Source organism: Polyodon spathula, chromosome 2 (genome assembly GCF_017654505.1).
Source record: "Polyodon spathula isolate WHYD16114869_AA chromosome 2, ASM1765450v1, whole genome shotgun sequence".
Classification (NCBI taxonomy): Eukaryota; Metazoa; Chordata; class Actinopteri; order Acipenseriformes; family Polyodontidae; genus Polyodon; species Polyodon spathula.
The window spans coordinates 70,946,230-70,970,311 of record NC_054535.1 but is presented as its reverse complement, the minus strand read 5'-3'; the positions used below and the strand labels follow the sequence as shown (position 1 = coordinate 70,970,311).

At 38.5% G+C, this 24,082-nt stretch overlaps 2 protein-coding genes across 3 annotated transcripts in view; one reads left to right on the top strand and one right to left on the bottom strand.

The window, feature by feature from the left end:
• LOC121299835 (ADP-ribosylation factor-like protein 15) overlaps positions 1 to 22,124 on the top strand; it is a 152,043-nt gene extending 129,919 nt beyond the window's left edge. The window contains exon 6 of the mRNA XM_041228010.1: positions 21,714 to 22,124. Within this exon, the coding sequence (XP_041083944.1) occupies positions 21,714 to 21,725 (12 nt within the window). The 3' untranslated portion in view covers positions 21,726 to 22,124. The remainder of the gene's footprint in view (positions 1 to 21,713) is intronic.
• Positions 12,730 to 24,082, bottom strand: part of LOC121299860 (NADH dehydrogenase [ubiquinone] iron-sulfur protein 4, mitochondrial-like) — a 30,925-nt gene continuing 19,572 nt past the window's right edge. For both annotated transcript variants that reach the window (XM_041228022.1, XM_041228031.1), the window contains 3 exons: positions 15,179 to 15,351; positions 14,920 to 14,993; positions 12,730 to 12,938 (listed from right to left, as the gene is read on the bottom strand). In XM_041228022.1, the coding sequence (XP_041083956.1) occupies positions 12,835 to 12,938; positions 14,920 to 14,993; positions 15,179 to 15,351 (351 nt within the window). In that variant the 3' untranslated portion in view covers positions 12,730 to 12,834. The remainder of the gene's footprint in view (positions 12,939 to 14,919; positions 14,994 to 15,178; positions 15,352 to 24,082) is intronic.

The following is a 24,082-nucleotide window of genomic DNA, read 5'->3' as shown; positions in this document are numbered from 1 at the left end:
ATTATAGAAGGGTTCAAAAGTCATGGTAAACAGCATGGCACAATAGCTGCTCAGACAAACAACATGAGTGACAACAGCTTGGAAGCCATTTGTAACCCCTGTTGACCCTTCTAATGTCATCCCAAATGACTCAATCTGTACTTTGTTTACCTCCAGGGAATGCAGCTCCTGCCTCGCTCTGGTGTCTTTGTGCTCTCCTCAGGGCAGCAGTGGAATCTGCAAAGAGAGGGTTTTGTCTTTGTGCTCTCCTCAGGGCAGCAGTGGGATCTGCAAAGAGAGGGTTTTGTCTTTGTGCTATCCCCAGGGCAGCAGTGGGATCTGCAATAGGAGGGTTTTGTCTTTGTCTCAGTCCTCGACACCTCCCAGCGGTGTCTTACTCTGGAGTTTATTAGCACACAGGACAGTGTGTGGGTCTGAACCCGGACCGGGGCTCAGTCCTCGACACCACCCAGCAGCGTCTTACTCTGGTGTCTCTCAGGAATATATTCAGCTCTGGACATGATGTTGTATTGGGGTTGCTGCACTATCTTTAGTTACTGTATTATTTTAGTAACTTGCACATTGCTCCGGCTCTCTAATGTATTATTTCTATAATGTATTTTACTCTTCGGGGCATGCAAATTAACTTTGTCACTTTGATGAGTGCTTTAGGTCTAAATTACACCAAGCATGTACAGCAGTGTTATAGATCCAGTGCTCAAGGTACAGTGAAGGACAGGTATTGCAATGAACAGCATGTCTCTGTTGACATAATACACAACTGCTGTGCTCGAATTCTGACTGAATCCTAGCCACTGAAATAAAGGTTTCCAATCCAAACATATGAAACAAACCATGTAGTAGTTTCATGTTATTGAAATAGAATAATACCAATGTCAATAACAACAATGAGAAAAAAGAAACAGCTCACTGTTATTTAAAGACTTCAATGAACATGAAAGCGGTTCCAAATTCGTTTTGGGACATTAACAAATATTTTTCTCTTTTACAAATAAATAAATAAATAAAAACACAATGAGCGCTGGATCAAAGGCTTAGTGGCGTTGTCCTGAAATGCTCTTTTTCACAGCTCAGAATCCTATTTCATTTAAAGGACTTGAATTTGCAGCTTGAAACAGAACCTTTTTCAATAGATTTAAAGCTGATTGAGTTCATATTCTCTGCACTAACTGAAATGTCTGTGCCTGGACTGGAAACATGCGCTGATGCCATTTAAATGTTGCTGGAGCAAACTGATGAATGGGAGAGGTTCTTAAAATGAATCCCCACAATTAGTTTGTAGTAATTGTTTTGAGTGCTCTATTAACCGTGGTGTTAAGCAGATGCATCTTCTAACAGCCACACATCAGCAGTACAGGATTACACCTGTCCTTGACTAATTCAGTTCCACTGACTCTGACAATGTGTAGCATTATACTAGAGTATATCCCACACCCTGAAGTGCCTTATTGCGCTTATAAAATGGATCAACCAACATTACAAAAGAACGTAACAAAAAAACCCTGTAAAAACATGTTTTAATTAACAAAAAAGTAATTTTTATTAAATATCCTTCCACCTCTGCCTGACCTTAGAGAAAATAGTCCCATTGCCTGGTCTGATGAATCCCGATTCCTGCTGTTTCACGCTGATGGGAGGACTAGGGTATGGAGAAAACCACATGAGTACATGCATCAATCATGCCGCTTGTCAACATTGCAGGCTGGTGGTGGTGGTGTGATGGTGTGGGGTGTGTTTTCATGGGCACACATTGGGCCCCTTGATAAAAGTGGAGCAACGCTTGAATGCCACAGGATATCTGAACATCACTGCCAATCAGGTGCATCCCTTCATGGCAGCAGTGTATCCATCTGCTAATGGATTTTTTCTCAGAATAATGCCCCATGCCACAAGGCCAGGATTGTCCAGGAATGGTTCCACAAACACGACAGTGAATTCAGCTTACTGCAGTGGCCTGCCCAGTCACCAGATCTCAATCCAATTGAGCATCTGTGGGATGAGATGGAACGAGCTATTTGGAGTAGAGATCCACTACCAGCCAACTTGACACAACTGTGGGAAGCACTGAAGTCAACATGGGCCAACATCCCTGTGGAACGCTTTCGACACCTTGTAGAGTCCATGCCCCGACAAATTGAAGCTGTTCTGAGGGCAAAAGGGGGTGCAACTCAATATTAGGAATGTGTTCCTATTATTTTGTACACTCAGTGTGTGTGTGTGTGTGTGTGTGTGTGTGTGTGTGTGTGTGTGTATATATATATATATATATATATATATATATATATATATATATATATATATATATATACAAGACATACAACCTGTGGTTTTTGAAACTAAGAAACCTAAGACTGCAAACCTGAGTAGCACAGACGTTCAACATATTAACAAAACAATAGCTTATGAATTCAGCTACACTGAATTGTATTAATGGATTACATTTACATTAGTTGCAACAACGATTTGCAAACATAATTACCTAATTTTAAATTACAAAATGTGTGACTAAAATACAAATTAATGTTTAATTAACTTTCGTGGTAAGAGGCTTGTGAACTCAAAACATTTTTTTACAATGTATTGTTACCTATTAAGTCTACTATTGTTCACATACCTTTTTGACTTTGAACAAAGATTGATGATAACCGTGTAAAAATGCGCTGCGACCTGCTTGCTACCACACTTTCCCACGCGACAGGAACCTTCTCTCCTGTGTGTATGTGAATACGCGTGGGTGGGTCATGTGAGCAGTCCAGACAGAATTAGAAACTGTCATTATCTATGATTGTTTAGGGCTACCATGTTGTTGTTGGTTTTTATTGTACTTGCTTGCTTTTACAGAGAAGACCCAAAAAATGTACATCTCCACTCTCTAAAGTAGGCCTGTTAGTGGGTTTTTATAAGGAAAGTCAAGGCATATCCTGTCACTGGGAGTTCAGCTCCATGTCAGGATTAAGCCCAACAGCAGGGTTGCTGCCAGAGACAGACATAATGGGCCGAAAGAGAACAGCTGCTCATTTAAAAACACTATATCTGTCTGGGAATCCCGCGATTCCATAAAATGACTCAAATGTTTGTGACGCTGTGATCAGTCATTATGTCCTTTAATTAGCGTGCGAGGGATAAAAGGGCAACTGACAAGAAACCAGAAAAGTGACGAGGTCGTTGACTGCATGTAATTAAACAAACTTGATGACACGGATGCGTGGTGAAGACCAGTGTGTACGGAAACAACATCACCGATTTAATTGTGTGCCAATAGTTATCCCGTGATTTGGATGCGTCTTGCAGGAGTAACGTTTAATTCACAAGTATGCAATGACGCATTCGGTCGCTTTGTTAATATTGTAGTAAGCTCGAGACACTCGCGCAAATCAAAAACCCAAAAACCACTCTGGGGTCTGGGGAGTGTTTTCAACTTACCTTCAAAACGCTCTGAGTGTTTTTTTTATTGTACTTTCAAAACACTCAGCTCACGTTCATAACACTAATACGTTCAAAACAACACGCTACGCATGCTACTTTCAAAACAATTTCACGCTCAGATACATTAAGTTGAAAGCACTTACTTTGCTTTTTACAGTTATGGTTTTACTTTTGTATTCTCTACAAACGTTATTCAGCTAAAGCTAAGTGATTAAACCAACAACAATTTACTAACTAAATTAACTGTACAAACGTACTGTACATGTTTTGAATGTTTACTTGTTTAATAAAACTATTTATCACAAAAAAAAACATATATGCTGAATTAATATTAGAACTACTAGCCTACTTCTTATTAACATACTGAAGTGTAATCACTGCTGATAGAACGTGTCTAATTCCACCTTTGTCGTTTTTTTTTTTCTGTGTACTTTGTGTTTGTACTTAGTTGGCCATATGTACTGAAAAAAAAACAAAAAAAAAAAACCGCTGTTTTTTCTCCGAAAATTAACCTTTCATCCCCTTTTCCCTTTAATTAAGTGCATCTGGGTATTCAGAAATAAATAGATATTTCTCGAAAGTTGGGCTCTCTTTTTCCAACAGGTCAGCCCGTCGTGTTGAAACACTGCAACTTAAGTGGTTGGATTGTGCTGTTGTATAATATCAACAACAAACTTGAGGCAGAATTGAATTCTATATTGTATAGTTCAGTTAGCTAAATATTATTTGCTTACAGTTTTACTCAAATACAGAATGACATTCATATTTAGTCTCGTTTCACATTTAGATTAGCAGTATTATTACACGCAGATTAGCAAAGTTATATTATAATCGCATAATATATACTATATATAGATATATATATATATAATATATATATATATATAAGCGGTATATATATATATATATATATATACAAACAAAACACATTGACGCAATGGCACGACATCACGACATTCATAAACAGTAAGCTTATATTAAACGTGTTTTGCACTCGGATCGTGGTAGTCTTCGAAATGAACACTCGTTACATTATATAGGTTTTAGGCATTTTAACAGAAGAAAAAGAGTAGAAAACACGTCGGCAATTCAAAATGAATTATGTATTTAATAATAGCATAGTGTATGAATGCCCTAATTGGCAAGCTATGATCAGGATTATTTAGAAGCGTTGAGTAGTACAATTGAAAACAGCCTCCCAAATAATGAATGAGACTCCAGAATAATTTAAATGTAGCTTTAATATTCGTGTATAAATACGGACGCGTACTTTGTGCAAACTGTTCATGATAATGAGACTATTCAAATAAATCTTGTGATCTCTCAGTCGGTGTAAAAGATCATTAAGAATGTCTTGCGTGATAACAGCATTGTTCGCTTCAGGCCAGTAATCATTTTGTAGCTATAACGTGATTTTCTTTTTTTAAACTTTTTAAGGGGGTATTTCTGTGCCGTTTCCTTTTATCTGTCTCTCCAATTGATGTCTAGAGCTGGACGGTCCGGGCTCCCCAAACACGTGAGCCTGTTCAGATACACAAGATTAAGTAGCAAAAGTGACATCCAAGACCAATCGGCCCACCCAGGAGGACTGCAACCAGCGGAAAAGCTGTCACAGTCCCCTTTACACCATTAATCTTGGAGTTTTTTCAGTGCTGCCAACTCGCATCATCTTCAAACGGGACAGGAAAGAGTGCCTTTCACGTACTCCTCGATTAACGCTGCTTCAGACAGTACACCGCGTAACAAAACTGTAGGATATGTACTCTGCAGTGTGGCAATTAGGAAAGTATTGATTTATGTCTTGAGGGACACGTCATATTATTGTATTAACAGAGTATAATTAAGAAGGGGTGATTCCACGATTTATGCTTTTGATATGTGTATTTTATATCCCAAGCTTAGGTGTTTTTTTTTATTATTATTACTTTATCATACTACTTAATGTACACAAAATACTGCTACATTATGATTAAAAAAACCAACAACAACAAACAAACAAACAAAAAAAAAAAAAAACCGAATGAAACTAGATGCATTAAAAATTAGTAACTTATATGAATATCCAGCAGTCGGCTAAAGCTGTATTTATTGACCCTTAGAACACATTTCCTAATACTAGCATGCAATATAGATTCATTATTAACTGTTAGAAGTCAGATGTAAAAATAACTGTTAAATGGCAGTGAATATATTTAATTTCGACAAAGGAGAGTCAAAACTTTCAAAACTTTTTTGTTTGTTTGTTTTGTTTTTGTTTTTATGACATTCCTATATACTTGTAGGTATAGTGGTAATAAACATTTGGTAAAGTGTATACATATAGACACCACTATATATATATATATATATATATATATATATATATATATATATATATATATATATATATATATATATATATAAATAAATAAACGTGTGTGTGTGTGTGTGTGTGTGTGTGTGTGTGTGTGTGTGTAAAAATGGTTATAATTCTTAGTAGAGAATCATTTTGTTTAAAATACGATATAGGAACATCCTGTAAATGAACATTTACTGGGTCCCAGATTTTCAAGTTAAACCAAAATTTCTTAAAAGACAAAAAAATAAATAAATAAATAAATAAAAAATTGCACGTCAGACAACAATAATCTATAATAAATAATAAACAGAAAATATACTTAAAAGTAAAACAATGTTATAATTAACTACATGTGAAAAGGGGACCTTTTAAGAAACAAACCATCAGATACAGGAAATACAAAAGTATTAGTAATTTTGATCAAAGTTATTAAAATATCAGAGTAATATAATTGATATTTTTTTAAATCGTGGTAGCGATGTGTGATTTTACAGTAAGATTTGTATTAAAGTTTTAGCTCATTCTAAAACCATACAGTTGCAGTTATGTGCTCATACATCTTCAGTACTACATTTTAAATCCTTAGTCTAGACTAATGTTTCTTTAAATGTACTCAATATTCATATTTTTTTTTCAAGAATACAGTTCATGCTTTTCCAAAACAATCAGTTGTATTAAAGTTGAACGGCTTTCTTGAACATCATGCCAATATGAACAGCAATAGCCTCACATACTATTAAACTTAACAGTCAGAAAGCTGTAGTGTTTTGTCAATTATTTTATACAGATAATAGTACAACCTCAAGGCAAACATGGGCCCCTTAATTGGGAACAAATCCGGTTCCCAAAAATTCCCAGCAAAACATTCCTGGTGGTTTGAGTGGGATTCCATGAATGAGTCCCACCACACGTATCTAAAAGACCTTAACCCTTTCACCCCTTCCTTACTCATTCACCGATCAATAGCAACTTTGATCTCACACAGGTCCTGCTCAAAAGAAAAAGTAAAACCGCGCTGAAAGAGGTATGAATGGTAAAGGGAAGAGAAGAATACAGGAGCTGATAAATAGCGGAAAATGAGTGTGTTCTGCTGTGGCATGCCTTTAGTCCCTAGAGAGGGCCTTCTCACTCAGTCTAGCCCTGAGAGCGAGCCATCCAAAAGTGATCCTTTGAAGAGCCCTGAACTCAAATGAAGCCGCATGCCATGGATGCTTTGGGCTGCTTGTTTTCTTCTTCGTGAGAACCCTTTCAGGGGGTTTATATATCTGTCAACCTGACTGCCCTTCAACAATGTCTGTCTCACAGGGTTTTGACCACATTACAATTCTGCCCTGTCATTTATGCTAGCAGGTACACCAAACACTACTTTAAAAAAATAAAAAATAAAACAGCATAGATGGGTGTAAAAATCACTCACAGCCCATATAATACTCAACACCAGCGTAGAGGCCTGTCGTGTAGAAAATTCCCAGCATCTGAAAATATTTTATAGCAGCTTAGTTTTGTCAGGCTTTGAGTTTGTGTAGTACAGATCAATCACTTTAACAAGCGAGTTCACATTCTGACTCCATCAACTCATTTTTTTTTTTTCCCCTTGATTTTTTAGATTGTCGATCTATATGCCTTTACCAAGAGTTAGACTGTTTTAAAAACAGAATCCCTTTGGAATTGTTTAAAAAGTCTGGAAGAGCTTCAGGCTCACATAGTTTTCCAGACTGGCTCCATTAGACTAAACCTATACACCCAACACAAGTGAGAGCTCCTATTGAAAGAGGTTCCCAGTCCAAGCAACACAGATACAGGTTTCCAAGACTCTACATAATCCCTGAATCATTCAGTACAATAGTTATATCAGTGAAACCTATACAACTCAAATCTATTATTACCAGCTTCTTTGCGTGCGATAGCAGTAAACCTTGTAATAATGGCGTCATTGCCTAAATACGGGAGAAACTGCTGCTGAATATATTTATACTTTAACAAGGCTATAGGTCAAACTATATATTACTTGTCAAGGCCATTTTCTGGCTACTAAAGTATGCAGTCACACCTATTTTTGTCCACACTAAAAGAAAACAAACAGGAACCTGGGCTGTCTGCCTGTGTGATGGATCGCTGTTTTCAGAAATGCACTAAAACTAATACTAGTGTCACAGTTGAAGGTATTCAGCTTTTGCAAAATGAATCCTCAAAACCCAGATGAATCCTATTTCTAGGAATGCAATTCTGATGTTAAGTGCTTCTCTGTGGTGTGAAACATACCACTGGAATTGTAACCAACACACAGCAGCTACTGAACCATATCTGTACACATTCACTTGTGGTTAAAAACGTATGGCTGTGATCAAGCACTGAGAATCATCAATGACCTTCCAAACTGGTGTATTATCTCAAAGTTGTCTAAACTAAAACTGTCAAAAAAACCAAAAGCTTTTTTTTTTTTTTTTTTTTTTGTAATATAAACTACTATTTAACAAGTAATGTTGCAACACATTTGAGTTTTCCATGCTGTGTACTGGTATAGGAAGTATAGTTTCTGTTAGTGGGTTTAACAGTGTTTATGTAAAAATGTTAACCAAATATATATATTTAAAAAAAAATAACATTGTAGATTATAATTTAAAAAAAATAATACAAATAAAGCAATTGTTTTGTTTTACTTTTACCAGTTAAACGTTTTCAGATGTTCTGCTAAAAGTGTTCACAGCTGAGGTGGATTAAATATACTGTTCGTATGCTGTCTGGTGAAAGCATTAATAGAGACTGTAGTAATACATGCCTCATATCTGAGCTCTCTCTCTTCTCCTGTTCTATAGAGACAGGTAAAATTAACTTTAAAAGTGAAAAAAACAGACAAAACAAAAAGTTTCAGCTGCTGAATGACCAGGAAATTCTAAAAGAAAAAGAATAGCAGAAAATAGAAGAACGAAACACATTTGCTTATTCAGCGTTAACTAGTCCATCTGGACATGGGTGCTCCATTCTCAATTGATTAACTGCCTTTCCCAGAATTGCTCCTCAACCTGTTGAAACTCAAGACTGACCATGAAGACTAAACACATTCCCACAGCTCTATCGCTGCAATGTCAATATCCCCACTCCTCTCCAATGTGTTACTCATGTCATGCTGCATGAAAACGGGTTTGATGCAAACTGAGTATAACAGAACACAGCTGACTGGTCTTTGCTCGGGAGTTTTAGGGCTTTCTCACTTTCACGATGAAAGTGTTTTGCTGCCCATAATGTTAGTAAACATAAAACAGGATCCAAAAGGGCACAAACAGCTTGAAAACAACAAGTCACTACGCACCTGCATTTACAGCATGCTGAATCATGTCTTGGAACAAATGTCCCTGCAAATCTCACTGAAACCTGGTGCAGCCGCTCTGGAGAGAAGCACATCATTATCCCAATCAATTGAAGACCAGCAACATGGGACGCCATGGTATCACTACACATTCATTTAGACAAGGAACAGTTAGGATCTTGTTGATTTTTCAAACAAAGACCAGGGTTATTAGAATAATGGTTTCTCCCATTTAACATTTTTTAAGCTGTCTGGATAATACAACCTGTCACGAAACTGGCTATACCGTTCCTCTTTTTATTTTTCTGTTTATCCTTCTTGGGTCCGTGGAAGGTGACAGTAAACTTTTCAGTCTAGTCTCCATGGTCAACTGTTAGTAAGCACCTTATGTTTCCTCCTAAAACTATTATATTTACTGGCAAGATCTTTATTTACAATGTTGGGGTACATTTCAAATTGTGCTCTCAGACCACTCCGTTATGTTGGTGTCCAACATATTCTTGTACTAATACATCCAATACATTTTGTGAATGGGGTTATTAAGAGTTGTTTTTATATATATATATATATATATATATATATATATATATATATATATATATATATATATATATATATATATATATATATTTATATTTCATTTATCTTCACATCCTACCCCACAACTTGATTTCTGGATAAATTCAGCAGTTCCTGTAGGTTCACTCTACTGGGTAGTTCATTTCAAAGCAAAGACTCAACCATGAGCATCAAGGCTCTTTCAAAAAAACTCTGGGACAAAGTTGTTGAAAGGCACAGATCAGAGGATGGGTATAAAAAAGTATCAAAGGCCTTGAATATCCCTTGGAGCACGGTCAAGATGATTATTAAGAAGTGGAAGGTGTATGGCACCCAAAACCCTGCCTAAATCAGGCCACATCAAACTAGATGTCCGAGCAAGAAGGAGACTGATCAGAGCGGCTACCAAGAGGCCAATGGCAACTTTGCAAGAATTACAGACTTTTATGGCCAAGACTGGTCAAAGTGTGCATGTGACAATATCCCAAACACTCCTGTCATATCCCAATCTGGCCTGTATGGTAGGGTGGAAGAAGGAAGCTATTACTCAAGAAAGCCAACCTTGAATCCCATTTGAAGTATGTAAAAAAGATTTAAGAGATTCGGTAGCCATGTGGCAAAAATTTTTGTGGTCTGACGAAACTAAAATGGAACTTTTTGGCCTAAATACAAAGCGCTATGTTTGGCACAAACCCAACACAACACATCACACAAAGAACACCATCCCTACTGTGAAGCACAGTGCTGGCACCATCATGTTATGGGTATGTTTCTAATCGGCAGGGACTGGGGCACTTGTCAGGATAGAAGGGAAAATGAATGGAACAAAGTAGAGAGAAGTCCTTGAGGAAAATCTGTTGCCCTCTGCAAGAAAACTGAAACTGGGATGGAAGTTCACCTTTCAGCATGAAAACTACACAAAGCTACACTGGAGTGGCTAAGGAACAAAAAGTTAAATGTTCTTGAGTGGCCCAGTCAGAGGCCCGACCTATCCAATAGAAAATTTGTGGCATGACTTGAAGATTGCTGTCCGTCAACACTCCCCAAGAAACTTGACAGCTTGAACAGTTTTGTAAAGAAGAATGGTCAAATATTGCCAAATCTAGGTGTGCAAATTTGGTAGAGACCTATCCCAACAGACTAACAGCTGTAATTGCTGCCAAAGGTGATTCCACCAAATATTAACTCGGGGGGGGGGGGGGGGGGGGGGGGGGGGGGGGGTGTGTGGAGACTTATCCAATTATGATCTTTCAGTTTTGTATTTTTAATATATAACTTTTTTCCCCTTAACAGTGTGGAGTATGGTGTGTAGATAAGTGGGAAAAAATCTTCACTTAAATGCAGGAAACTCTGAAGCACTGACACAACAAAATGTGAAAAAAGTTCAAGGAAGTGTAGACTTTCCATAGGCACCGTATATAGAAATTAAACTATCCAACAACACCACAAAAAACACATAAAAACAAAAGCAGAAGAGTAGAGCAGCAACCTGTCCGCATCACTGCTCATGAGGTTAGGGGCACTGATCCTGCTGCAGCCTTACTGAAGTTAAGAAATAAAAGGTAGAGAGATCCCACCATCTGGTATGATGAACTAAATAGAGACCTTTTTCTGGATCACCTTCTGTTCAAGTCAATACAACAGCAAAATGCACTTCTGTTTTTTTCTTCCCTAGATCATGTCATGTAAGAATAGATGTGACTTGATAATAGTCAACCCCCCTTAATATCTCTGTTTTTTTATTTGGAGTCTCCCCATTTGCTCCCCAATTTGAAATGCCCAATTTTAAGCCTGGCTCACCGCTGCAACCACACTAACTCGGGAGAGATGAAGATGAACACAAGCATCCTCTGAAACCTGTGTTGTCAGCCGTCCAATCTTTTCACTCTGCAGGCCCACAGTGCAGCTACCTCAGAGTTACAGCTTTGTAGGATCACGCAGCTCTGGGCCGTTTGCAGGCAGGCCTGCTGATGCCTGGCCAGACTACAGGGGTTGCTGGTGCTCGGTGAGCCGAGGACACCCTGACCGACCTAAGTACTCCCCACCATGGGCGGCTCTCGGGCAATTGTGCGCCGCCCCCTGGGAACTCCCGTCTACAGCCTGGCAGTGGAATAGCCTGGACCCGATCCTGTGACTTCCAGGCTATAGGGCGCATCCTGCACTCCACACGGAGTGCCTTTACTGGATGCACTTGTCGGTAGCCCACACTGTTTTTTTGACCATTGCATATTAAAATGAAAAAGTAAACCAAAAGATTTAAACATAGCCACGAAGGCTGAAATAATTGCTCTATCCGAGAACCCTCAAAAATGTTCTTCTCTCCTGTCAATGATCGCAAAGATTCTTAAAAAGAGAAATGCAATTCTGACAGCGTACCACAGCTCTCAAGTGGCTTCTACTGCTGAATGAATATGTACAGTAAAGTATGAGGAGCTAGAAGAGAACTCCAATTGGTTTCAATGTGTATGTGGTGGTTTGGTTTGTTAGGTTACTGCTGAACTCCTGATCATGTCACTCCGCTTATTGTCACAATGTAAGCGCAGTCCCTTTGAAGGAATATTAAGCGGGTTTGAGTGTAATTCTCTCTGACTGGTTGAACTGTGTTGTATGGTTTCCAGCTGCACTTCACTGTTATTTACATCTACAGTATTTCATACATGAACCATCAGTGGAGTGGATTCTGTGCATACAGTATGGATGGACATATGGGCATTTCCACTATACCCCCTTTCTCCTGGGATAATAAACAACAACATGTTAACATTCTCTGATTGGTCAGTTTTGTTGCAAGGGAAGCGCTGGTGGCATGCCTAATTTTGACAATATTGGACCATTTTATAATCCATAAGGCATTCCAGGGACTCTGATCAGGCATCAAGGGCAGAATGGAAACACAACACAGACCCTTCCACGCTTTATTGCATACACATTTTGCATTTCTCTTTTAGAAAATAACAATGCAATGTTTTCTATTGAAGCAAAAGCTTATGACAGAACTACATGGAGTAATTTAAATGACAGGACACAGGCAAATTCAATGAGGCTTTTAACCAGGTGAAAAATTGCATGTGTAAAAACCTACCGACTTCAAAAGGCATAATTGCTTAAAGGTCATTTTATTAGGAGATTAAGAATTGCATTATGCTCTTCTATAAATATAACACAACTGACTATACAGTCAGATACACAGATGTCCATTGCCAGTTTATTTTGTGGACACTCGTGTCCTTTTGTTCCAAGAGAAGTTTGCTCCATAGGATTTAGGGTTAGGCTTTGGTGCCTTCTTTTCTTGAAGATCATAGCTCCAGCCTGTTCAACAAAAAGAAACCAGCAAGTTTATTTGAAGTAAATACATACCAACGACATAGTACTGCAGAAATCATGTTTCTGTAAAAGGCAGAGTGCAATCTGACAACAGGGAAGACCGTTCCACTTGGCACTAAAGATTAATAAACCAGTCTTTGTTTTGCCCATATATGGTAATGTTTTTAGGATTTGTCACTGAAATTATTTAATTGGGGTCTTCTTTCTAAACCTACATACACGTCACTGTTGAGAGAGAACCACTTGTCTACATTCTTACAAACCTTCCAAGGACTTTCTTTAGAAAGTAATAGGGGTGCTAATTGGACATTCCAAATTGGGGAGAAAAACAGGATTAAATAGCTAAGCATGCTAAATAAATAATAGATAAACTAATTATATACATTCTGACAATAGCTACAAAGCAGGTTTTGGTTAAGGCGGTATAGTTTAAAATAAAGTTGGGTTAACATCCTGAGGCCAGTTCACAAAAGGAAACAAGGATAATTATATTATCATTATTGCCATATTAAAAAAGTGGTTTGCAAATCTTCAATGATTAAAGTACTTAGAATTTTGGATATAGTCCATGATTTTAAAAAGCAATACACTTGGGCTTAGTAAAAATGATATATTACAGAACAAAAGACATCCTTCAGGGATACTAGCGCAGTGCAAAGCGTTTCCAGAGACTACTGTAAAAGGCACTGGCTGACAGATTCCAGGAAGTCAATCTGCTCTCAATTACTACTGTGCTGAAGATTCGCCCTGACAACGTATCTCACAGGAGCCACCTGTGTGAAACACCTGCTGCACTGCTTTTAAACCATTTTGGAAAGAAACACGTTCTTGATGTGTCTGTTTTTGAGTGCATATTTTCAATCTGGAGTCTCTATCAGGATTTCCGTAAAGCATCAACAGATGCTGGATAACACAGACAAGCAGTAGATCAGACAGAAAACACACCACTAGCCTCTTTATTTTTTACTTGTAGGGTACTACAATTATATCGAGACCAACATGTTTTTTGTATCTATTTTACATAAATGTGTTCAGTAAGTCCCACATGATTGAGGGTTTTAAGACTGGACAAAAGTATACAGTTTATAAAGCCAGAGAAAATTCTGGGGCTTTTCTTTCATTAAACTTGGAACACATTTGTCTTGACGACTAAAACTATGTTCTATACTACAGAACAAAGGAGCAGTCCTTCACAGATACCAGCACAGCCCAAAGCCTTTCCAGAGGCATCTATAAAGGGGACAGCTGGCTGACTGATTCCAACAAGGCAATCTACAGTCAATCACTACTGTATAGAAGGGTCACAGTGACAGAGCTGTGTCCTCACCTAAGCCACCTGTTCTACTACCTTGCCTCCTACATACGACTTTTACACACGAAATACAGCCCCATTCCACACACGTCTGCTCTGTCTCCATTAGCAAGGCCAGGAGCACGATCGTGTGTTCACTATACTGTATGCACGTGATTATCAGTGAAAGAATGTCCCATGTGTTCATCAGAACCTCCTGTTTTAAATCTGACTTGCATTTAGGATTAGAACACAGAAAATACTACAATACAGTTAGACTCCAACAACAGTCCTGTAGAAAAAGCATCATATAAACAAAAGCAAAGATGATGTCTTCATAACACTAATGATGTGCTAGTGGGTGATCTTTACTGGTAACTGAATAATACTTAGTCCTTCTCTGAAGTTTACAAGGGGCAAGCATGGCATTTAGTCATAACCTGGTAACTTAATCATATGGCTAGACAGAGGGACTGTCTGAGGATATATATCTATATCTACATCTACATCTCTCTCTCTCGCTCATATAAATCAATTTTCAGAATCTGTCCTTCAGACGTTGACATGTTTGCCATATGTCAGGGTTGTTTCAGCCCGTCTCCAGGACACAATGTATCAATTGTTAAGCTTTATATAGGATTACTGAAAATACTGCTGATTTGATGAAGTACATACCATTTTTCTGTGCGAAAGCAACAGCATCCTCTTTGGTGGTAAAAGTAAGAACCATGTTGGACAAAGGATCAGCTCTGAAAAAAAAAAAAAAAAAAAAAAAAGCATTAACCTTAAATACATTTAAGTACCAAGTTCTTACTGCAGTCATTATTTTTTGCCGGTTACCACCACTATAATAAATGTCAATAAACAGTGGTGCAGGAATTAGGATTGTTTAAATCCAATGATTACAGCATGTACTTTTGAAACAATAACCTACGTTGAAGCCCATCCCATCAAATTGTTCTCCCAGCGTTCTCGGGTATCGAAGTCCATTCTCCACTTGCGGACATTGTTTGCCCCAGACTGCATGGCATTGCGGGCAGGGACAAAGATCCGCACTTTCCGGGTCTTGATATGCTCCTCCGGAACGCCAGTCAAAGACGTGATATCCTGCAAAGACACATAATGCAATGAACTTCTTGTGACTAACACCATTCCTGTTGTTGGAATAAATAAATAAAATAAAATAAATAAATAAATCAACCCCAGCTGCATCTGTAAATGTATTTCTGCTGGCTTGTGTTTTAAGAAGTCGACGTAAGCCTGCGTTGATGACCTTATTTAACCCTCAATCTGCTCAATATTACATGCATGACTAACTGCTTCATCATAGGACCCTTAACATTCTTTCTGCTTTCATCGCTGCAGATTCAAAGTCTCATCAAAGCAGGATTTACTGAAGCATGCACACTCATTCTGAGGCACTGAGCACACCTCCACCATGTGGATCTACTTCCCACTGATCTCCATTATGTTAATGCAAGTGAGAAAATTGTTCTCTTTAATGTTAAAAAAACCCCAAATCTCAAAAGCATCCTACCCCGAGGATGGGCATTTAATTCCCATTTATCATACAGTACCCTATGCAGTATTTTTTATAATCTCTGGTGAGCAATTTTTTTCCTGCCAGATATGTACAGTTTTGCGTTGCTTGTTGTGGAATTGTTTTCAGTTTGACGGCTCGCATTGGGGTCGTGATCTGCTGCTGGTGTTAATGAGCGTGGGTTTCCATAAACGTCCGGTTATTATGGGAAATATCAACTGGATGAGCCCGTGAAAAAATTGCTCACCAGTTATTATATACCAATAAACATTTATAGATAGTCCTAAAGGCAGCTTGTCCATACACTAGACTTTTCTCAATAGTCTTTGTACTGTTGTATAGCTGTACCGAGTCCTCAGGTCTACATGCAAGATGTCTGAGGTCTCAACAGAAGACTTCAAGCCCTTACACAAGCACATCTCAATGTTCCAAATGACAATGAAAAACACTGGCACATAAATCACACCTTAGAGGCACACACAATGCTTCAGAGCATGCACTGCAGTTTGCAGGCCTCTTAACTTGTAGACACTGTTGAACAGGAGAGGCTTGATCTTGGTTTTAAGTGAGATGATGAAAAGATTATACTTGTATTTTATTGGGAGTATGTTTCAGAGTACAGGAGCTTGATGTCTGAAAACATGCTGTTTGAAGTCTGATACAGAATGGAGAGACACATAGGTCTGCTTCAGAGAAGCTCATTGTAGACTTGTGCAGAACTCTGGGTAAACTGAGGGGATGACGTTAACCCCCAGTGATCCTGGGACTGGGCTTTTCTAGATAGGGATTTCTGTTTATCAAGCAGTACAATTCAAAACTACCCAGCTTGGCTGAGTTTTTTATTTGTTGTGCTGTCTTCCTGGACGTAGAATTTATTTCCCACTTTTCCAGCAAGAGCTTTTGCTCTTCATGTACTATACCTACAAATAAAGAACAAGTACAGTAGCACCAAGCACACATTTGTGATATGCAACTGGAAAACCAAGAACACATGAAGGCTGTAACATTTTCCATTAAAACAAATATAACTGATTCAATTAATTTAATGGGATCAGGATGCAAAAACAAACCTTTCTCTAAATAACATAACATTTTCATGACTCAACTTTAGCTTGTCCTGAAACTCGTACGGTTCTCTCCAAACACCACTGCAAGTGAGCAGGTCTTAGACAAATTTTGGGGCAAATCAGAAGATGCATGTAAATAATAGCTGACAGAGCAGCGAGTCTGGAGTGTTCAAAAGACCAGAACTCCAGCATTGTTAAGGTTAGCAGAAGACCTGTTCAAAATTGTAACACAGCAGAGCTCCAGCCAAAGATATGGTAGTGTAAAAAAGAAAATAGAAAAAAAGGAAAAAGAAAAAAAAAAAAACCTTGGCATCTATCACATACTTGACACCATTTCCAATTGAATGTAGACTCTCTCTCAGTCTAGACAAGCCGATTTCTCACACTTTTAAAATGCATTACAAAACTCTATTGTGATTATTTTCCCCATACAATCCAAGCCAATGACAAGAAAACTGGTCTTTTAAGTAACATTTCAATGGATAAGCGCTTACTCCAGACTCCATCAACATTATAGAACACTTAAAAGGACTAGCTTGGAGCTATAAACACTGAAGTTTCTTTTCTCCCTGCCAACTTTACATCTGAATTCTTCAGACAATGTGTCGATGGAAATCTCTGCTCTGCTAAACGGAAAAACACATGTTCTTTAGATCTGGAGGAATACATTATCACTCAAAACACTTGAATGGGATGTGCGTTACATTACAGGATATCTTTATGCACTTGCTGTAGTCATTCAGCTTTGTTCTAAACTGGCAAAACAAATGCATAGATTTTTCTTAAAATTGTTAAATAAAACCTAGTGGAAAGTGTTATAAAACGAAGGTAAAACTGAAATGCATCCTACAATCTACAGTACAGTAACAAATGAATGAGCTCTAAAAATACCATGTGTTTAAAAAAGAAAAAAACACAACAATACAAAATATGTGAATCTAGCTCCGGGCATCATACAACCTAAATGTATGTAAATGTGCAAGTCTAGCTCCGGGTGAATATTACTGTTCCAGGTCCCCCTAACAACAACAGCAAAGAACCCAAGACCTGGTATTAAAATGCATGCATATTAATGGACAGCAGGATCCATTCAAAGACCTTTAGTGAACCTACCGCTATTCCTAAGGGAATTAGCAAACAAGCGATGGGAAGTCGGCGACAAAACACAGACACACCTCCCAGCAAGCTGCCAGCAGCCACCCAGGACTGCAAGTCTCGCAGACCGCTCTCCTTTCAATACCACAGTTTCACACGTTTCAATGACCATTACCACTTCAAAGAATCTCATTTTCATCATTGTCCATCATCTGCCAGTTGATTTGTATAAAGGAGGTCTTCTGCATGAACTCCACACAAAAGCCGTCTCACTGTCATAGCTATATATCAAGTTTATAAGTTGTGTTTGTGACAGTTGTGTCTGTGGTAAATTAGGGTAATATTGAGGCAGTGCAGCTGCTGTGCCGGAACCTTTCCTTTCCTTTAAATTAATACTGAATAAGTGCCCCCGCCTTTATCAAACCACAAGAATGCTGGCAGGCTCAGGAATTATTTCCGGTTGCCCACCTACTTAACCTTAACAATCCCCACTTACCAGTGAGCATGAGGAAACACAGTTTGTTACACTAAAGGGATAGTGACAGATTATTCATATTCTGTAAGGGAGTGGGGGGGGGGGGGGGGGGGGGGGGGGGGGGGGGGGGGGGGGGGGGGGGGGGGGGGGGGGGAGGGGGGGGGGGGGGGGACGGGGGGACGGACTTTGTTAACATTGTTTATTAAACATTAAGAAAACTAATAAAACTAATGCATATTTTAAACTAGTTTCTAAATTACACAGTTGTGTAAAATTGCTTACATTAATTTTATTTTTAAAAATGTTACTTATGTGAAAACATGTTTTTGATTTGCAATAAATAAATAAATAGATATTCCTTATTTTTTTTTTGAGGTTTACTAAAATACAAAAGGACACTGTGCATATCTGCATGTGCATGATTACTGTAATAGTTACTTGTTGAACAAGTTGATTAAAAGAATTAAGGATGGATTTCTTGTGATGGATACAGCGGTCCAGATAAGCTGCGTACCTGCCGTTTTTACGCATCAAAAAAAAAAAAAATCAGAAAGGCGGAAGAATGTGCATAGCATTCCACTAGAAACTACATTTCCCAGAATACAATGTCTTCAGTTACTAGGAAACTGTACACAGAAAGAACCAACACAACAAACATTATCCATTCTCTGGCTAGCCCTGTTGTCTTTGAAGCCAACCAAAAAAATTGAAGTTACAGGTTGAAGCTTAAACACCCCATTCCAGCTACAAATACAGCCAGGTTGTCCTCGGCTCACCGCACACCAGCGACCCCTGTAGTCTGGCCGGGCGCCTGTGGGCTTGCCTGTTAGCTGCCCGGGAGCTGCGTTGTCCTCCTGCGCTGTAGCTCCTGGGTGGCTGCATGGTGAATCCGCAGCGTGTAAAGAAGCGGTCGGCTGACGGCACACGCTTCGGAGCACAGCGTGTGTTCGTCTTCGCCGCTCCCGAGTCAGCGCAGGGGTGGTAGCGGTGAGCCGAGCCTAAATAATAATTGGCCATTTTCAAATTAGGAGAAAAATAAAAATAATTGGCAACGACTAAATTTAAAAAAAAATAAAAAAATAAATGCATGGCTCTTTTTTAATGCCTACCCCATTACCATGAAAGATTGTACAGTATTTATTTATTTATTGAGATTACTCATGATTAACTCATGAAGGTAATGTTGCATTCAACCCCCTGAAAATATATTTGCTCTCTGTGTTAAAATTAGAGGGCAAGTTACTTCCAGACCCAAAACCTTATCTGAGGTGCTGGGTGGATATCTTTCTAATGCAACAAACAAGATTTCATCTAATGAAATCTGGGAATGTACACACAGCTCAATATAGACATCTACATTGATTCAAGTCACAAAACATTTAATAGCCTTAAGAATTTATTTATTTAATTTATTTTTGCTTGGAAATATAGTATGGTAAATCCCAGAAAAAATGTATAAACATTTATTCAGAGCTTGTACAGAGAAGATGTTTTAGCTGGATGCGCACTCAACTATACAGTTAGGCGCTTGCAAGATAAACATTTAATGTACTTGTTCTAAAGGCCACAATTACTGTATACTCCAATTTGATTTTGTTAAGGAGAAAATAACCAAAAAAGGTTCAGAGGATGTTACATAGCCTGCCTATACCACCCATTATTACACAGTATATAATACCTCTGTGTAATCCTAACACGGAGCGTGGTTTAAATGTGGCTTTCCCAGGAAAATTAGGAAAGACGATCACAAAAGCAAAACCCACACTGCACTGCCACTGTTCTTTTTTTATGTACGGGAAACAAAATGAGAACGATGAAGTCTGACACTATTCACAAGTCCACAATACCTGGGTATGCCGGCAAATTGCAAAGCTTTTAGTCTAGCAGACGGCTAGCAAAGTCTCCATCATGTGAAACCGTATCTATGTCTCTGACACGTCAAGTCCTTCTAGGAAGAAAGAGCATGGGAGAAAGCTCACAATTAAAAACACAAGACCTACCACATTCCAGAGCTAGAAATATTATTCCTAACAGTAACCCACTGTTAAATGCATCACAAAATCTGATACATGCATACAATTGTTGGAATATGTAATTCGTTACTTATCCAAAACTGTTAAAACACATTTGATATGGTTTAATGTAGCTATTCAAATAAACATTGTTTTTGTTTATTTAAAAAATGCTATTTGCATACATATAATGAACTGTTAAATGATTCAACTGCTGATAGTAGATTAAAACCTACACAATATACTGTAGCTTTACTTCTGGCTACGGCTGCAAGGATTTTCCTCCACTGTTCTCACCTGACAGGGTTACACAAAGCAATTCTCTTTCCACACTTCTGTAAGATATGTTTTTAAATATTAAAAAGCTTTCTGAACTTAAGACCACCAGAAGCCAGCAGAAAACTGCAAAATATCTGCCTATGATGACAAGAAGCCAGCACACAATCCTTTATACAGTAATGTATACTTTCCAGTTCTTACAGTTCAGACATCATTAGTGCAATGATACCTCACCTCACGAGTGGCCACAGGGACGAATTCATGGGAAGTACTTTCCAGACAAAGAAAGCTTAATGACATCAGACACCAAGATGGTGCTTGTGAAATGGAGTTGCTTAATACTTCAAATGTGAAAAATTCTGCAGAATTGCCAACAGAAATCTACTACGCAATGTTAACCCAAAAATCAGTAACACTACTTACTGTGTTGTAGAAATCTAAAACACAAAATCAAAGGAAAACTGGACTAACAGTAGATTAGAAAATGGTGTGATACCAGCGAGCAGTATCACAGCAACTGGAACATCCACTACTGTATACTGGAACATCCCTAAGTGAAAGGTATGCCTCTCTCAAATGGACCACTCGATCACTAAAACCGTACAGTCTCCGTTGCTCTAATATTATTATTATTAGCAATACATGTCTAGTGAAACTCTGTTATTCACTGCTTATATAGATGTATTTTCTACTGTATCCAAGAGCACTACCAATATCTGCATCCATAAAATCTTAAAAAAAAAAAAAAGATTTCATAGCAGACATGTCAAACGTTTCAGCTTTAGTTTTACAATTTTCTTAGAACAAACTCTTGCTACTCACATGCGTTGTTTCTAAAGATTGCTTGTTTTATAATGTCTGTCTGTGGCCACTTTATACAGCCTGGGAACAACAGTTTAAATATAACATTATACAAGTCAGCAATGCACTAGTTACTATATACATGTAACAAGTGTGATGGTAACACACAGATGGCACACATTTCTTTTTCTTTTTGGTAGAACAAGATTTAACTCCATGACTCTGAGGTGAACACCTGGAACCACTGCCATCTACTGAAAGACAAAGGAGTGAGCCAATCATGGGCTCCCTGATCCCAGTAAACCTGAATACACAACAAGCCAGTGCTGCGTTGTGTTTGTCTACTCTGTAAAGAAAATAATAGAGCCAAGACTTTAACTACAGCAGAGTGGCAAGTCACCGTTAGCTTGGAATGCTCCCCTGCAATATTGCTCAATCTGCACCCTACAGTAGAGAATAAAAAGATACTGCCAAACGTTTCCATCACCTAACATTTTAGGATTGAGGCATAACTTAAAATATATATTAGGACCCCAACCCGAAATAGGCCCCCATTGGCTTGGGGTTAATTTAATTTTAGATTAAATTCAGGGTAGGGTTGTCTTGCGAATTACCCATCATCACGAAGCAGAAAATTCACTTAACTTGAATCCGATCTGAAGAAGATCATCTGAAAACACAGCCTAACTTGAGCAGTGAGCAGCAATGTCACAGAGCGCGTTGGTCTTCCAATTAAAGCTACAGCACCACACTAGCTTCGCACTCCACAACAGAGAACCATCATTTTTGCTGTATTCAGACTAAAATAACACATCAAATACCAACTTAAATAACTACATTTGTTTAATTTTAACAAATAATAAAATTAATAAAATAATCTGAACAGTGCAACTGGTAGAAAATGCTGCTGCTACAATACTGATAAATACAAAACAAACTGAACATATTACATCTGTCTTGAAAACTTTGCATTGGATACCTTTCAAATATTGGGTTATTTTTAAGACTCTTCTGCTGACCTTCAAGGCTGTCTGGGGTACTGGCCCTAAATATTTATCAGACTTGCTGCATCCCTATATACCTAGACATCAGCTGTGCTGGCTGTTCCCTTGACCAGGTGTGTCACTCTGGGAGGTGCTGGCTGATCCCTTGACCAGGTGTGTCACTCCGGGAGGTCAGAGTTTCTCCACAAGCGTTCCTAAAATGTGGAACTTGTTGCCACTAGTTGTGAGAGGCTCTCAATCTCATGAGAAGTGTAAATCACTGTTAAAAACACATTTGGTTTTCATAGCTTTTGGCGAGATATATTATATATATATAATATTATATATATATATATATATATATATATATATATATATATATATACACACACACACACACACACACACACACACACACACACACACACACACACACACACACAGTGGCTTGCAAAAGTATTCAGACCCCTGACCAATTATCTCATATTACTGAATTACAAATGGTACATTGAAATTTCATTCTGTTTGATATTTTATTTTTAAACACTGAAACTCAGAATCAATTATTGTAAGGTGACATTGGTTTTATGTTGGGAAATATTTTTAAGAAAAATAAAAAACTGAAATATCTTGCTTGCATAAGTATTCAACCACCACACATTAATATTCGGTAGAGCCACCTTTCGCTGCAATAACAGCTTTAAGTCTTTTGGAACAAGTATGTACCAGCTTTGCACAGTGTTGGAGTGATTTTGGACCATTCTTCTTGGCAGATTTGCTCCAGGTTGTTCAGGTTGGTTGGACGACGCTTGCGGACCGCAATTTTCAAATAGTGCCACAGATTCTCAATGGGATTGAGATCAGGACTTTGACCGGGCCACTGTAGGACATTCACCTTTTTGTTCTTGAGCCACTCCAATGTTGCTTAGGCCTTGTGCTTGGGATCATTGTCCTGCTGAAATGTGAATTTCCTCCCAAGCTTCAGTTTTTTTGCAGACTGAAGCAGATTCTCTTGCAGTATTTTCCTGTATTTTGCTCCATCCATTTTTCCTTCAATTGTAACAAGAGGCCCAGTCCCTGATGATGAGAAGCATTCCCACAGCATCATGCTGCCACCACCATACTTCACTGTAGGGATGATGTGTCTTGAGGCATGGGCAGTGTTAGGTTTGCGCCACACATAGCGCTTTGAGTTTTGGCCAAAAAGCTCTATCTTGGTCTCATCTGACCACAAAACCTTTTCCCACATCGCAGCTGGGTCACTCTCATGCTTTCTGGCAAACTCCAAATGTGCTTTCAGATGGTACTTTGAGTAACGGCTTCTTTCTTGCCACCCTTCCATACAGGCCAGTGTTATGCAGAGCTCTTGATATGGTTGACTGGTGCACCATTACTCCACTCCCAGCCACTGAACTCTGTAGCTCCTTCAAAGTGATTGTTGGCCTCTCTGTGGCTTCTCTCACAAGTCTCCTTCTTGTTTGAGCGCTGAGTTCTGAGGGACGGCCTTTTCTTGACAGTCGTTGGGTGGCGTGATGCAGCTTCCATTTCTTGATTATTGATCCAACTGTGCTCACTGGGATATCCAA